The sequence below is a fragment of the Melospiza melodia genome, chromosome 1 (genome assembly GCF_035770615.1).
Source record: "Melospiza melodia melodia isolate bMelMel2 chromosome 1, bMelMel2.pri, whole genome shotgun sequence".
Lineage (NCBI taxonomy): Eukaryota > Metazoa > Chordata > Aves > Passeriformes > Passerellidae > Melospiza > Melospiza melodia.
Genome location: NC_086194.1, coordinates 19,176,558 through 19,192,810, shown reverse-complemented (window position 1 = coordinate 19,192,810; position 16,253 = coordinate 19,176,558). Strand labels below are relative to the sequence as shown.

Genomic DNA, 16,253 nt, shown 5'->3' with positions numbered 1-16,253 from the left:
CCTGTACTGCTAACAATTAGTCCAGATCACAAAGACTAGTTGCTACTTAACAAGAGACCTAGCAGTAAAAGCATTCCTCATCATGACCATCCAGATGTTAACTCTCTTATTACCCTGGACACCTGCCACCTCTTTCAGATGGGACAATTGATACTTCAGAGATATATAGTGGAAAAAAAAAAATCAGAATCAGCTTAAAAAACTCTCAGATGCATAGGCAAAAGCAAATTTTGCTATCACATGAATGAGAGGGTACTTTTCGCCCTGCAGGGAAGGCAGACATAAAAAAAGCACAGAACTATGACACACCTAGAGGGAAAACCGTGTAAAGTCAGGAACAGTGATCCTACTGGTGCTAAACAGACACCCAGAACCCTTTGGCAGAAGATGAAGAGCAATTGCCCATTCCCACAGCAGCAGGCACTGGCCCAGGAGCTCAGCTGAACCCTCCAGCAGCACCCCCAGCCCAGCCCTGCAGGGCACACCCCAATGTGCCACCGAACCTCCACCGCTCTCTGTCTCCTGGGAATCCCCTGGGCCACAACCCACCTTCCATCCTCCTCTGGGAGAGTATTTTGATCAGGATTGCAGCAGATAGTCACAGAAGTACAAACCTCTTGGGTTCTAATGACATTTTAAGAAAATAATGTGGGATTTGTAGAGGAAGAAAATCTACATCTCTTGGCTTTCCAAACATATATGAATTTCTTGCAAAGAAGGATGGTGCTACTGAACACCAGAGAGGCCAGTGACATTTTTTGTTTCTCCCAGCATCTTCCTGAGCGGAAATTCTTCAAGTATTTACTAAAGATGCAATGGTTTCTTAGCATTAACAAACAAATTTGCTCTCCCAGTAGCAGTCTTCTGCACCCAGTTATCTTCCTGCATGCTCCCCATCTAGTTATGTCATGAAAAAAATGTCAAGATTTGTGTAATTATGGAAAAATTATTGTGGAGACAGCCTGTGAGTACTTGAGGTTACTATAAAGCAATAGGAAATTTCTTGAATCTTTAAGGCTAATTTGAGTTGTAATCACATTTTTTCTCACAAGGGAAAGCCAGATACAGCAGGATTTTAATGCCTTCATGGCTTTGTCAAAGTAGTAGGTTTTTACAGATCTAACCTTCCAGAACCACACAGAATAACTTGCCAAATTTAAAGTTCTCCTCTTATAACCAAAATTCTACCTGCTGTGCTGAATCTTCTTCCAGCCTAAACCTAAACAGCTTTTTTCATATTAGTCAAAAGTGTATCAAGCACTGTTTGATACAAGTCAGACAAACCAATAATGACCCATTCTTTTATTTCCATTTGACTTAAAATTTGTTGCTTTATACACTGACTCCCCTTTTAGACACTAAAAGAGCTTCTAAAATGGTCTTTCAGTTTTACCAGATTGTGGAAACTTCAAATCCTGAGATATTGAGCCAAATGATTCTCCGTTTTCCAAGTATCCTCATTTGCAACTTAAAAGACCACTTGAAACAAGTATTTCAAATCAGATGTACCTTTGTTTTGGCACTGCTTGAAACAGCTTAGTAGAGTGTTCCAAACTTTCCCAAAAGTTGGTAATGCAACTAATCTCTAGCCACTGTGCAGGTTAAATTTCATACTAACACAGCAAATGAGTATTTTAAGGATAACATTCTTGAAAGAACTACAAAACATGTTATGAACTTAAATGAATTTGCTTAGAACCAACAGTTGCAGCCAGCAACAATGCAATTTTATTATGCTTACGGACTTTGAAGCCATGTGTGATTCTGAACTTTGCCACAGCAACAGAAATCCCCAAAACAACCATAAGTTTTATTATGAGGCAGTTCAAAATGTGGCCTGCAAAAAAGGCAAATTTGACCTAAATCAGCAGATGTAGAACTTTCTCCAGTTTAAGTCCCCAGTTAATTTAAAGCAGCAAAAGAATTGCTCCTTTCAGGACATAAGAGGAAGAACTTTGCAATTAAACTTGTGATAATGCTGGAGACTTCATACTGTGCTTGTTTTTTGTCAGTTAAAATCCATGAGAGAGTCTTTAGCTCAACCCTATGGGCACTCATGCAGGAGAGGAGTTTGACTCAAATGCCCACTGCAACAACTACTTGGACATCTTATTTTGTTACTGATGATGCAAAATGCATAACTTTCTTGACTGTCAGAAATTTGAATTCTGCAAAGAAATTCAAACCCAGCTCACTGTGAGCTTTGTGAGACATTACATTAATTTATGCCACTCTATAAAAAGTTGCAGCATCACTGGCTTAACCCCTTCACAAACCATCTATTTGGACCAAAACCTGCTGTCCCGCTGCCTTCTGTAAAAAAACCTTTTCCTTTAAGTGAAAGAATGCTCTGGTCATGCTTTATGAGATGAAAATCCATTTTGTTTATAAGGGGCATTGCTCTGCCCAATCTTGTAAAAATGGCAGAGACAACTGTAGGCGTGCACAGAATAAAACTGTACAGTGAGAGTGCTGTGAACAGCAACCGCCTTTTCCTCCCTCCAAGTGTCAAGAGAATCACTGTGGTGTGTCTGTGGGATTAGCCAGGTGTTTTGAAGACTTCACTCTCAGACTGAGGGGTCTACTTGGACTATGTATTATCTAAACTCCATCTCAGATATTCATAACCTCTCTTGGACCTCCATCTAGGTCTTTATACTTCAATAAGCAACTGGGAGAACTATTGATTACATAAATATATGCAAACTGCTAAGGGTGAATGTTTCAGAATATCCACAACTGGATTGCACTGTAATTGAGTTAACACAGACACAGTACACAAAATGAAATATAAAACAGTTAGGAAAACAGTTAATCTCCAGAAGCAAAAGACCTAATAAATTCATGAGCTTCTACATATGGACCATTTCTCATACAGATGTTTTCTTGTTGGCAAAGTAATGAGCCTGCATTTGTCAAAAATAAGAAATCTACTTTACAATGGCATATGAAGTGTAATGAGTATGAACTCACTCAGCCAGACTTACAGGCTGAAACTGTTGCTTGGGCATACAAGAGATATCACAAAATATGCACCCACCCCCTCAAACCTTATGCTTTCAGGTTTCATGGTAATTCAGAATGTCTGCCACCTGGCTATTGTTTTGCTGTCTACCTCAGTGTTCTTCTATACAAGCAGCAAATCCCAATCAGTCTGTTTTTGCAACACAAATGCATGAGATTAGTGACTGCAGGAGCAAACAGAATCAGTTTAAATCCTGTAAGACAACTGAATGATATTACTTCACAAGTATGAAATCTGAGATCTCTTTGCCTTTAATTTAAAAAACCTGTACCTAATAATCACATTAAAGTCTGTTTGGCATGCCAGACAGCTTTTACTTCCTCTATTATTTTTACAATTTGAACGTCCTTTGTAGTTACTGAAATTAATTTATGCCTTTCAGCAAATATTTTTTTAAAACTTTTTATCTATAAAGGTTGGTATTGTCAAGTACAATATACTTCTATAATTTCACATCTAAGTGCTTTTTCTCAATTTTTGAATTCAGCAAAAGCTGACAATCATTACTACAAATCTTCATAAGGCTTAGCATTTGTCAAATCAAACAATATAATTTTTGCAGAAATAATAGTATTGCAACTCCACTCCATTCATTATTTATACTATGTTGTAGAGTGTTCACAGTGCTTAGGAAATTCAAACATAACTTTTTTATTTTGTTTTAAAAGGTCAATTATTTCCTTAAGTATTGGCAGACAGGAATGAGAACTAACCCTGGGGCAACAAATTCAGCAAGGAAAATGGGTCAAAGAACAGATGTTTGGAGGATGACAGAGAGCGGTGGTACAGGTAACCAGGTCAGCAGGCAGGAATCCTGATTAGAGTTAACTGAACTCCATTTCCCTTTCATAATCAAAATACTTGAAAACCTAATTTACAATAACAGCCAATTGCAATAAAAATGACTTAAAAAGCTGCAGAAGCTTTCAGTTGTGAAAGCAATAAGATTTCATTATACTAAGCCAGCTGAAAACCATCTTTATAGGAAAAGATTGCTAAATTCCCTATATGCACATACTGAAGCGACAATTAGCAATTTAAATCATTAAACATACTGATAAAGTGAGCACAACTTAACCCCATCTATTTTGGGATGATCATTCACTGGCTGTTAAAAGATGTCTTCCCAAAGAGAGACAAGATAAACATTTACCATGTCAGAAGTGAAGTAGAAATCCTTCCTCCAGTATGTCTGTACCACAGCTACAAGCCTGCCCTTGCTCTGAGGTGAAAAGCACAGGAATATGCTGCCAAGATGTTTATTCTGGTATCACATGGGGCAGCACAAACAGAAACAGGAGAGCTGAATGAGCTCAGGGGCACTACAGCATGGCTGTAGCTGTTTATTGCTGGAGTTTGGCTGGCACTTTCCCAGCAGCCTGCATCACTTGTAGGGTGGATGTACTTGTTTGCACAGGGAATCTGCTAGACATACCCATATAATGGGCCTTACAGTAATCCTTATTTGGGCTGTGCTTTGGGAAATAACAATTAACAAACTAAATGTCTACAAAACACTAACCTGAGTAGCAGTAGACAAGAAAAACATTGAAGGAACACTATTAGGAATTACTGAATTAAGTAAGTCAAGCTAAGGTATATGCAGTGATTACTGACCAACTGTGGTGACTATCTGGCTTTAATTCTACATTTTTAAAACTGAATTCACACATGCTTCCAATTGTAGGGAAGGTTTTTTTCCTCCCAGATAGCTTGCACTTTCTAGTGTAATCACAGACCATAGGAAGAAAAGGACCTAACCTCAGGCAGAACCACTGCATTGATGTTGTTTCTTGCAGATGTTTGTGTAGCCTGTTCTTAAAGGCCCACAAATATGGAGACTCCATAAATATGGAGCAGATTATTCCACTGCTTTATCACCTCCACTATAATTCTTTGTCTTTCAGTGTCTAACTCTGCAGCCTCTGGTTAAATTGAGGCAAAAATTTCTTGCCCTGTAAGACTATTACAGTGGACAAGACCCTTCCTCATTATGGTTTTCTTTTTATGCAGTTGAATACTTACATTCTCTGTTAATTTTTTTTTTTTAAGTTCATCAACATGAATTCCTTCACAATCTTCCCTTGTAGACAACATTATAGGAACCTATTATTCTCATCTGGACTCTTGCTATCAAACAACATGTTTGCAATACTGAAAACTAGACACAAACTAAGGACACAGTAAGTTAAAACAACACCATGAAGCCGTAAAGTTCAAAAAAGTCAAGAACACTCTCCTCAAGTCACTGCTTCCCACTGCCTAAAAATTGCTAGTGAAACACAGTTGGATGTAGTAGGAATTTATTTCTTTTAAAAAAAGAATAAATTTAAGACAGAATTTCTTTGGGGTGATTAGAGGGACTGAATTTCACTGATGCTCTTCTGATATATATGAATGGTTTCAGTTTATTCTTTAAAAAGTTTTGAGATTTTTTTCTAACTGTTTCTTTCTGAGGAAGAAAGCTTTGAGACAGAAGCAACAATAGAGACAGCATTTTGGACTGGATTACTCTGAGCTAGTTTTAGGAATACCTATTTAGCTAATCTACTATTAAATAAGGTCTGAATGCATAAAGTCACTCAGAAGCAAGCACACTGTACCTTATCAATCCTTTCTATCATAATTCTCTAACAGTGAAAGGAAAACTGAGCCTTACTGCTCTTGATGCTTTGCAGAAGAAGAAAGAAGCAGACACTAATCTCAAGTTTTTACAAAGTATTTCCTGTACTAGAAAATGTTAGAGAACCAAATTCAAATTCATCCTTGAATGTTTTTCAGGACATAGTACATTTGCTAGATAATACATACTTCAAACCCTCTCTGGTTGGCTCCTGTCAAACCAGCTGTAAGCAAGGCATCCCCAAGCTCTGCTACACAAGCTGTTTCAAAGCAGCACCTTGTACACCAGAACTTATCCCCTTGCCCTGCTCCCAGCAGACACAGGGAGCAGCTGTCTGGGCAGCAAATGCTGCCTGCACATGCAAACACCTTTTTACTGCACACAAAGTTAACAACCCAGAAGTTTCTCCTGCAGCTTTACCTAACATTTCTTATCTAATTATGGTGATATGGTGACGCCCAAAAAAAATAGAGTCTTTGCTGTAAATTTAGATTCTATGTTATCTTCAAGAAATATACAGGATAAGTTGTATTTGTTATTGAATACTGAAATCTTACTGAATGGATATATCTGAAGTAGTTTCCAGTTTCACCATTTCTAGTACTGATGCAGTAACAATCTGAGACCCAAAGAAGTTCCCATGAAGCTTTTGTTTAAAACATTCATTTTGTAAAATACTTGTTTCTGTTTCCTCATAATACCTATTTGCTACAATTCTCTGTAATGCAATGATAAAAGTAGCAGAAACTCTAATAATTAGTTTGTGTCAGGAAAGTGACCTAACATTAGCAGCAGTTGAAAATTTTTAGAGAAGTAAAAACTTGTGTGGATAATAATTACATTAATCATATAGCTGGAGGTTACTAGAAGTAAAAAGGATTACACTCAGACCTTTCTCCACACATAAAAATCCTGGAAAAATTCTTTTTTCATACAAGAAAATGACAGCTCTTAGAACAATCACATGTCTTTCATTTCTCTTTCTTACTCACTGAAACAAAACAGCAAGTTGCTGAGGACCTCTCATCTAATGGAAGAAACAAGTGAGCTTTGTTTTTTTCTTTTCAGTACTGGATCTGTGCATGTACAATGGCCAAATGTATTATGCAAAGGATTCTTAATACACCCAAGTCAAGGAATAAAGCAGGCAGTGGGTGCAAAAGGCAATCTGAGGATAGTGTTAGTTTTGTGATGGATGTATGTAGAATCATTCCACATGTCTCTACTATCTGTATCAAGATAATCAAATTTTCCAAACCCATCTCAAAAGCTCTTTGCCATGAACACTGTATACTACCAACATATGTGAAGTATTTTTGCTGTTAAGATCAGTAAAATGTATCTTTTTAATAATTTTCAGTATTACTATTATTATTATAAAGTTTATTATTATTATTCATAAAGTTTAGTATTTGTATTATTCCATTCAGTCAGTTCAGTAGTACGAATACTTCAAGTATGAACACAATAAACCTTAAAAACCCTAATTTAATTTGATTAGCAGGTTGGTAACTTCTTGTTTACGTACACTATTTTGCAAATAATGTTTTGTTCTACAATTAGAATAGTGCAAAAGACTTATTTTATAGTATATATATCAGAACAGTATAAGTGCATTAAAACTTGAAAACTAAGTTCTCAAAATATCTTTTTGTGTTTATATTAACAATGGAAAAAAAAAATTAAGAAGTACACAAATTTCCCAGAGGGATATAATATTTCACTGTAGTCAGTGGCTTTGTTTTCCATTATTTAAGATAATTCCTGAAATATGATAAATAAAGAACATCTAATCTCAAAATGTACATTAACAGATTTAAATGTTATTCTCATTAACCCCTACAGAGCCTATAAAACAGGGTCAGCTGAAAGGGCTTTCAAATGGTCCTAAGTAGACACTACAACATGTTCTAGTGATCTATTGCTTGAAAATGCAAAGTCTTTTACAGCCTAGCCCCTAAGGGTTTTAAGATCATACGCTTAAAAAACGTAAGTACAAGCTTGGTATCTGGTATTTACTACAAAATATGAATCAACAAAGACATTATTTTACATAATATAATTTTAAAGCATGCTATAATACTGAAAAAGGCACTGAAATTGTATCATGCATATTACACAGTTTTAAACTTTGTAAAGATATTTCTGCTTAATTAATGGAAACCACTTGTCAAAACACCATTAGCTCATATGCATTTTTTAAGGACTGGCTTGAAACAGAGATGTAATCTTTAACCAAGTCACACAAACATTCACTTGCAGTGAAAGAAGGTTACTACAAAACCTGCAGTTCATTGTTTTTCTGTTATTAGGTTACAGTAGCTGAAGTTTGTGAGCACCAGAATCCTCCATCCAGCTGATCAGTTACAGCTGTTAATTGTGGAGGGAGATAGTGGCTGACATCTGCCTCTTGCATAGTTAGTTAATGGTTCACTTCCAGGTCCTAAAAGGATTGTAGCTTCTCTCAAAAGACAATGTCAGCCCCCATATCTGCCTTCTACACTGCCTGTCTTGTCCTGGTTTGTCATCCTCTACACAATGCAAATCTGAGTGCACTCACATCTGCCACTGATCGACCCAATTCGTGAGCAATCTTTTCCCATCGACCGGGGGTCCCCCCTGGGAACTTAACCATACTTCTTGTCAGCTGGCTCAGGTCCTCCTCTGTCCATTCAGGTGCCTGTAAAACATTTGTAAAACATTCATTACACTGGAATATTGGACATTTATTTGCAAGGTAATATATGGACAAAAAAAAATCTTTAAACAAATTAATCTAATAAGGTAAAAAAAAATTAATATGGGTATCTTCTCTGTGTCTTGTTGCTGAAAATGGATAAAAACAAAAGTAAGTACTGACCAACAGTAAGACACTAAAAATCCTGAACACTCAAAAATTGCACTTTGTCTATTATGTAGACTAACACATTTAATTTCTATTATTTAATACAACATACATAACACAACACTACAAAATGCAGTAAAGAAAATATTCAACAATACTTTTATTAGATTGTGGGGTTATGCAAAAATTAGATGAGCCCAAGTCCAATAAGAACTTAATCTGACTACTGCCATAGAACACAAAAAATGTTTCTGCAAATCCATGAGAAACAAAAGGAGAGCTAAGGAGAATCACCATCTTTTACTAGACATAGGCAGAAACAATGATACAGGATGAGGAAAAGGCTGAGGTATTTCATACCTCACCTTTGCCTCAGCCTTTAATGGAAAGATCCATTGGTCTCCATGTACCCAGTCCCTGACCTGGAAGACAGAGCATAGTGACGCCCCCATAATCCAAGGAAAAATGGCCAGTCACCTGACACACACAAGTCCATGGGGCTGGATGGGGTCTAGGCACAGGAACTGAGGGAGCTGAACGAAGTGCTCATTGAGTAACTTTCAAACATTTACCAGCACACCCAGCTGACTGGGGAGGTCTCAGTTCACAAGAGCTTTCCAAATGCAACACCCATTGAGAAGAGGAGTTAGAAAGAAGATCCAGGGAAGTACAGGTCTGTCAGTCTGACCTTGGTGCCAGGGAAGGTCATGGAGCAGATCCACTTGAGTGTCACCACACAGCACACACAGGACAGCCAGGGGATCAGGCCCAGCCAGCACAGGTTTGTGAAGGCAGGTCCTGTTTGACTGACCTCATCTCCTTTTCTGTGATGAGATGACCACTCAGTGGATGGGTGAAAGGCTGTGGATGTGCCTACCTGGACTTCAGGAAAGCCTTTGCCACCATTGCCCACAGCATCTCCTGCAGCTGCTCAGGGCTTGGCTGGGGCTCTGTTGCATGGGTGGGAAGCTGTTGGCATGGCCGGGCCCAGAGGCTGCTGCTGAATGGAATTGCAGCCAGCAGTGCTGCCCAGGGCTCAGTGCTGGCACAGCTCTGCTCAATGTCTCCAGCAATGATCCACGTGAGGGGATCCAGGGCACCCTCAGGCCCTGCAGACACACTGAGCTGGCTGGGAGTGTTGAGCTGCTGGAGGGCAGCAAGGCTCTGCAGGGGGATCTGCACAGGCTGCACTGATGGGCAGAGCCCAGAGCTCTGAGGCCCAACAAGGCCAAGGGCCTGGGCCTGCTCCTGCCCCTGCCTCACAGCAACCCCTGCAGCTCCAGCCTGGGCAGAGTGGCTGCAAAGATGCCTGGAGGGAAAGGTGCTGGGGGTGCTGCTCAACAGCAGCTGAACATGAGCCACAGAGTGCCCAGGTGGCCAAGAGGCCAATGGCATCCTGGCCTGGCTCAGCAATGGAGTGGCAGCAGGGCCAGGGCAGAGATCATCCCCCTGATCATCCTCACTCAGCACCGGTGAGGCCACACCTCAAATCTGGGTTCAGTTCTGTGCTCCTCAGTACAAGAAGGACATTGAGGTGCTGGAGAGAGTCCAAACAAAGGCAATGGAGCTGGGGAAGGGTCTGGAGCACATGTCTGATGAGGAGCAGCTGAGGGAGCTGGGGATGCTTAGCCTGGAGAAGGGGAGGCTCAGAGGAGACCTTACTGCTCTCTACAGCTCCCTGAGATAGGAAGCTGTGGCGAGGTGGGGACTGGCCCTCTTTCCCAAGTAATAAGATCTAGAAAAGAGGAAATGGCCTCAAGTTGTGCCAGGGGAGTTTTATATTACATATCAGGAAAAGTTTCTTCAGCAAAAGGGTTTTCAAGCATTGTAACAGGCAGCCCAGGGAAGTGGTGGAGTTGCCTTTTAAATACCTGGAGGTATTTAAAAGACCATGTGTGGATGTGACACTTGGTGGGCTTCATAGAGCTGGATTATGGTTAGAGTCAATTATCTGAATGGCCTTTCCCAACCTAAATGATTCCATGATTAAATCACAGTTTAAGATACAACATTTTAAGCATTTACTTAATTGCCTATCTAATATTTTTTCAGCAAAGACACAAAGAGTATCTCCATTTTGACATATTAAAAAAGCCTCTAAATGGAACAGAACAGTTATCTTAGCTTCTTGTCACTGTTACCATCCTGTGTTTTAGCACTCTAGCATGAACCAGGAATGAAATCTGTTGACTCTAATATTCCATCAAGACGATTAAACAACACCCCTCCCCCCTCCCTAAAATGCAGTTATGCCACAAAACCAGACCGGATGCTTCCCCTACTCAATAACCAAAAGATATAAAAATGTTTTACTCTAACTACATGCCAAGCTGTTAACAATGACTGTCTTCATAATGGCCAAATAAAAGTGAACAAAGCAAGCAACACACAATTAGAGCAGTTTAAGGCATGAAATCGCGTTTGCCTCAGAAGGCAAAATGCAGTAACCGTCTTTGACGTTTGCATCATCTTTGGCAACGACTGCAGAGCCAAATCTTTGTTATCATCAGTGGTTTGCTATTTTATTTATTTTAAAGGAATTCTTTATGACATACCTCTTCTAATCACCATTTCCGATAATGAACAGGCACATATCAAGCGGTTTGCATTACAGAGCCATCAGCACAGAACAACAGTCAGAGGTGAGTGACCCCAGGGACCATCTCCACAACTACAGCAAAGCTTCTCCCTGACACTAATCCTGCCTGTCATTCTCCCACTGTGCTCTAACCACACTGACATCCGCCCGCTGCACTGCAAGCTTAACGGGGCCCTTCCTGACTTTTTACTGTCTCCCCCAATCAATGGTTCAAGCGTGCTCTTTTCACCATGTCCAAATGGCAGCTTCACTCATAATCAAAGTGCATTGCTCCCGTTAAAGGGCTTCCCGAAAGGCTTCACCATTTGCATTCATTTGCAAAGCAAACTACTTTTATTCACTTTGTTCTGCTATCAAGAGTGTTCCCTGAAGCAGATAAATTGGCATAAATACAACCTGCCACTTAAAAGACAGTAAATAATAGCCAATAGTAGCAAGGATTTTATCAATCGTCCTGGTTTGGATCCATGTAGTCCTTTATTCAATGCTGAAAGCCTCAAACATTCATAGTTTTTAATACAAGAATAAAATTAATTATCTCTGATGATTCAAACACAAGGCGCTTAAGTAATGTGTGTATATGTGAGAGATCACATATATTGCTTGCATTACACAATTACACCCTAGCCTACCCTAGAAGAAATTACATACACAGAAAAATCTCCACATTGCAAAATAGCCTTATTATTTTTACTGGTTTAAACATGTCAATATACTATATACCTTTATTACATTATACTCCATATAGATATTTTAAATTAAAATATTTCTCAGGGATTTTTGTAAAGAAAGATTTCTAGTGCTGAATATTCTACTTATAAAAAATTTTATCACTGTAATCTAAATAATGAATTCTTTTAAAGAGTTCTGGTTAAAAGCCTTTTGTTTAAAAATCAAATTTCATACTTCAAAATTAGGGTTAATATGTGGTTTTACTGTAATTTTCTATTTAATTTGTACTAAAACTTGGTGGTTTGTTTGTTTGTGGGGTATTTATAATAGATTCACAGCTACATTCACAGCTAGTCTCTCTTACCATATCCAAAGCATATCTAAACAATTACACATGGAAATCAAGATGATCTTTTCAGTGATATACAGATGTCAGAAGCTTTCTGCTAAGTTTTATTTTCAGACTTTTCTGTAAGCTTTGATTTGTGCCCACAGTTTTACTAACCACTTGTAAATATGACAGAACTCTTGAGGTTATCTTCCTAAATAATGGACAAAACTACAATCATTCAGCAGATCTGTAGTTAATTACATAGCTAATTCAGGGCACATGAATTCATTAGCTACATTAAAATATCAACTTCTTAATCTTATTTCAAGCTGACAATAATTTTAGAATGTGAAGATCCAAAACATTTATAAATTTGGAAAATCTCTGAAAAAGTTTTTTTTCTTTTTTTTTTGGTTTTTTTTTTTGTTTTTTTTAGAAAATCCGCTCTCAACAGCAAAAGCTGTAAAGGAGCTTTTGTGAATTTGCAATTCCTCAGCAACAGTTAATTGTGTCTTTAGATGCAACAGCGCCTACTGTGATCCAAGTACTACAAGCAGCTACGAGGGTGGTCATGGTGTGAATGTATTCCCCCTGTTCTAATCTGTAGCCAACTGTAACTGCAAGAGTCAAATGAATGCATAAACATACTGCTTTGTCACCTAAAACCATGTGTGTCCAATATTACTGAAACACTGGGCCAAAATTCATCTCTACAGTAAAGCAATGGAAGACACCACATGGTGAGGGGACAGCTGTTGTTACTACACAAGCATTCAGATTTTGCATCCAAAAAGCCCCATTCTGGGATTAATTCCCCATACTGAATACAAAATTAAAAGTACAGAGTTATGGTCTAAAGTCTTTAAAATGAAAATAAGCTACAAGTGTAGATACAAAAAAATTCATAGCATTCCCATAAATAATAGTCCTTTAGCATGATTTATTGTACATAGCTGGCAATATTGAGGGATTAGTTCACCCAAACCACCATGCACTTTCTATAGAAAAGAAATATGAATGTGGTTTATTGTTCAGCATCACTCTTACATGGGCATCTGCACTTGGCAATTCCATCCCACCTCTTTCAGCATGACAGCTTTACACTATTAAGATTTTTTTAAAATATGAGCAACACTATTTTCAATTACATTAAAAGGAAGTTTTTAGACAACAAAGCATTTCTTGTCAAGATAAGTCTGACTCATTTAATCCTGTTAATAAGTATAAAACTATATATGCTTTTATTGATAAAATGGGAAAGTGGCTGGTATTTGAGAGTTTTAAAGGAAACTTTCAGAGTAATTTACAGTACCTTGACATTGAAATAATTTGATTTTTCTAGATTAAATTTTAGCTTTAAATAATTTCTTCCTGATATCAATATACTGTATGTTCTGTATAATTAAAAATATACACACACACTGTATAATTAAAATCACTGTTCTGTTGTATGGAAGTGTGGCTAAAGTTTCAATCTCTTTAGAACTTTGTGCTACACTTAATTTTGTTGATTCACTGATTTTGAGCACATCTAGTCCCAGATCTTGCAAATAAAGCATGTGGCAGCATCTGTTTAAAAATACCTGTACAAATATTTTTAGACCAAGGGTCCTAGTAAAACTGTGGACAATTCTGCAAACCAGAAATCATTTAACCTACAAGATGGTGGTGTTCTGGTTTAGTAACTAAGGAAAAGAATGTGAAAAAGTTTTCAGATTTAGTTTTTCACTCATAATGTCTTATTTTTATTACAATAATCTTCTATATTGTCACAATCTCTTGCTTTACCTACAAGAAGTCTGAAGTCAATCTTGTTTTATCTAGTTTAATACACATTTGGCATTGTGATCTTGCTGTTGCTGAACACAAAGGGTCTTGCTCCAGTTCTAAAGATCTCTTGTGAAGCTCTCAAGGTCAGCTAAAGGGTATTAATCATCTGAACTCATCATATTCAAAGCCACATGTTCATATATAACCCTTTGGTCCTTCAAAGCTCTTACTCACATCCTACTTTCACTAGTACTGTTTTTATTAGGTGAGCCAACAAAAACAAAGCCAGCTATGCTGTTTCAGAGCAATGGTCAGAGCAGGTCAGTAAGCACATCATTTGTGCTCAGGGAGTGCAGCAGCAGCAAACTTTGTGATAACAAGAAAGATTATGTTTATCATTCATTCTTTTCAGTCCCACCCCGCTCTGAAAAAACATGGACCATATGCACATACAGGAGTTAGATGAAGGCAAGCATATAGGTTACCTACTATCCCCCTAATATTCTCCCACCTCCAGTTATTTTCATCTCAAGCAATTTCTCTAGCCTGATATATTTTATCTATTTAGATTTATTTATCTCAATTAATCTGTTTTTCCATTTTTTCCAGTTACCCATGAACCTATGTAAACTTTCTGGATTTGCAACATCATGCTCATGAGGAGCTGCACATATCTGCTACTCACTATAGAAGAATTCAGCTTATTTTGTGTTTGAACCTGGCTCCCACCAGCTTTGATGACATCTGGCTCTTGGCTGTCAAGAGAGTCACCTCCAAATAGTCTGTATCTACTGACTTCCATGTCACTTACATATTTGTTCAAAACACCCCCCAAGAGTATTTCTCTGTAAGTTTTCTTTTTCTGGCTCAAGAGCTCTGATCTACTCAGCTGTAAAGCCATGTTACACATAATAGTTCCCATGAAGCCTTTTTCTAAACCACCTGGAATTCCATTGTAACCAACCTCTTTAAAATGAGGTATCAAACTGCACAGAGAGGATTAATCATAAGTTAACACTGAAATAAGATTCTTCTGTTTTGCTCTCTATTCTTTTCTTAATAATTTCTAACGATTTGTATGGGTTTTTGGCATTATCCTGAGCTGATAATCTCAATGAAGCCAGCACTGATAACTCCTGATCAAGGTCAGCTCAGAGCTCAGTATCTTGCACATGAAGTTTGGAAGTCGAACACTGTATCAATATTTGCATCACCTTGTATTTATATACTGAGAAACTTTGCTGCTGCTTTATTGCCCAAGCAGTCAAACTCCTAAGATCACTCTGCAGTTCTTCAGTGTTTGCTCTCATGTTCACTGTTCCACACAATACTACCATTGACAAATTTTCTCACCTCAAGAATCATCTTTTAACCATATTACCATCTCCATTATATGAATACACTGAACAGCAAAATTCCTAGCAGAAATTCAGCCAAACTACACTGCTAACCTTGCTCTATTGAAAGAGGTATTTATTTCTACCTTCCACTTCTATCTTTTAATTAATGATTTGTTTGGGAAATAGCCTTTCTCTTATTCCATGACGGTTTTCTTTCCTTAGAAACCTACCAGCCTTGTTAGACCCTTCTGGAAAACCAAGCAGAGAGCAGAGACTATCAATCAGATCATCTTCTCCCTGCATATTTGTTAATCTTTCTATGAAGCACAAAGGGTTTAAGGCAGGACTTCCCATTATAGAAGCAATGTTCAGGACTCCCTGCAGGTCATATTTATCTGATGCTCACGAATTCTTCTCTTTCTATCAGTTTTTTGTTAGTTTTCTCTAAAGAGTTTTTGAAAGTACAGGCCTGTAAAGGTCCCTGAATTCCACTGACAACCTAATAAATACACAGAATGACACATTTGCCATTTCAATCCCTAGGCATCCACGAATATAAACAGTTACTTGAATTATTTAATCCTTAAATTTTCTTTGAACTCTGTATTGCACATCCTCTGGTCCCAGTAACTTAAATAATTTAATCTTAAACAATATATTACAGAGGTTTAAAAGAACATTAATTTTAGAATTTTTCAAAGCAACTACATGTAAACATAAAGATATAAGTAACTGTCTTCTCTTATAAAGTTGTCAAAATAATAACCTAATCATAACCATTTTTGTTTATACTATTCCTCAAACAGGACTGCCTTTGGCATTAAAAGCATTAAAATATTAAACAATATATATAAGTAGACAACATCTCTTAGAGAAGAGCGAGAACCTAAGAACAGAAGCATGAAGTTTCATCTGCCTCAGTCTCAGGTCTTCTACCACATGCAGATACAAATGTTTTAGGACAGAGATTCTTTCCTTTCTCATAGCTGTCCCCAACATGGATTAGCGATTTCCTAAGCATAAAGTTGAATCCATTTTGCTTACAAAG

General features: G+C 37.8%; 1 protein-coding gene across 1 annotated transcript in view; it reads right to left on the bottom strand.

Annotated features, from left to right (window-relative positions):
- Positions 1 to 16,253, bottom strand: part of DNAJC1 (DnaJ heat shock protein family (Hsp40) member C1) — a 107,636-nt gene that overhangs the window by 6,893 nt on the left and 84,490 nt on the right. The window contains exon 9 of the mRNA XM_063150113.1: positions 8,209 to 8,328. Coding sequence (XP_063006183.1) covers positions 8,209 to 8,328 — 120 coding nt within the window. The remainder of the gene's footprint in view (positions 1 to 8,208; positions 8,329 to 16,253) is intronic.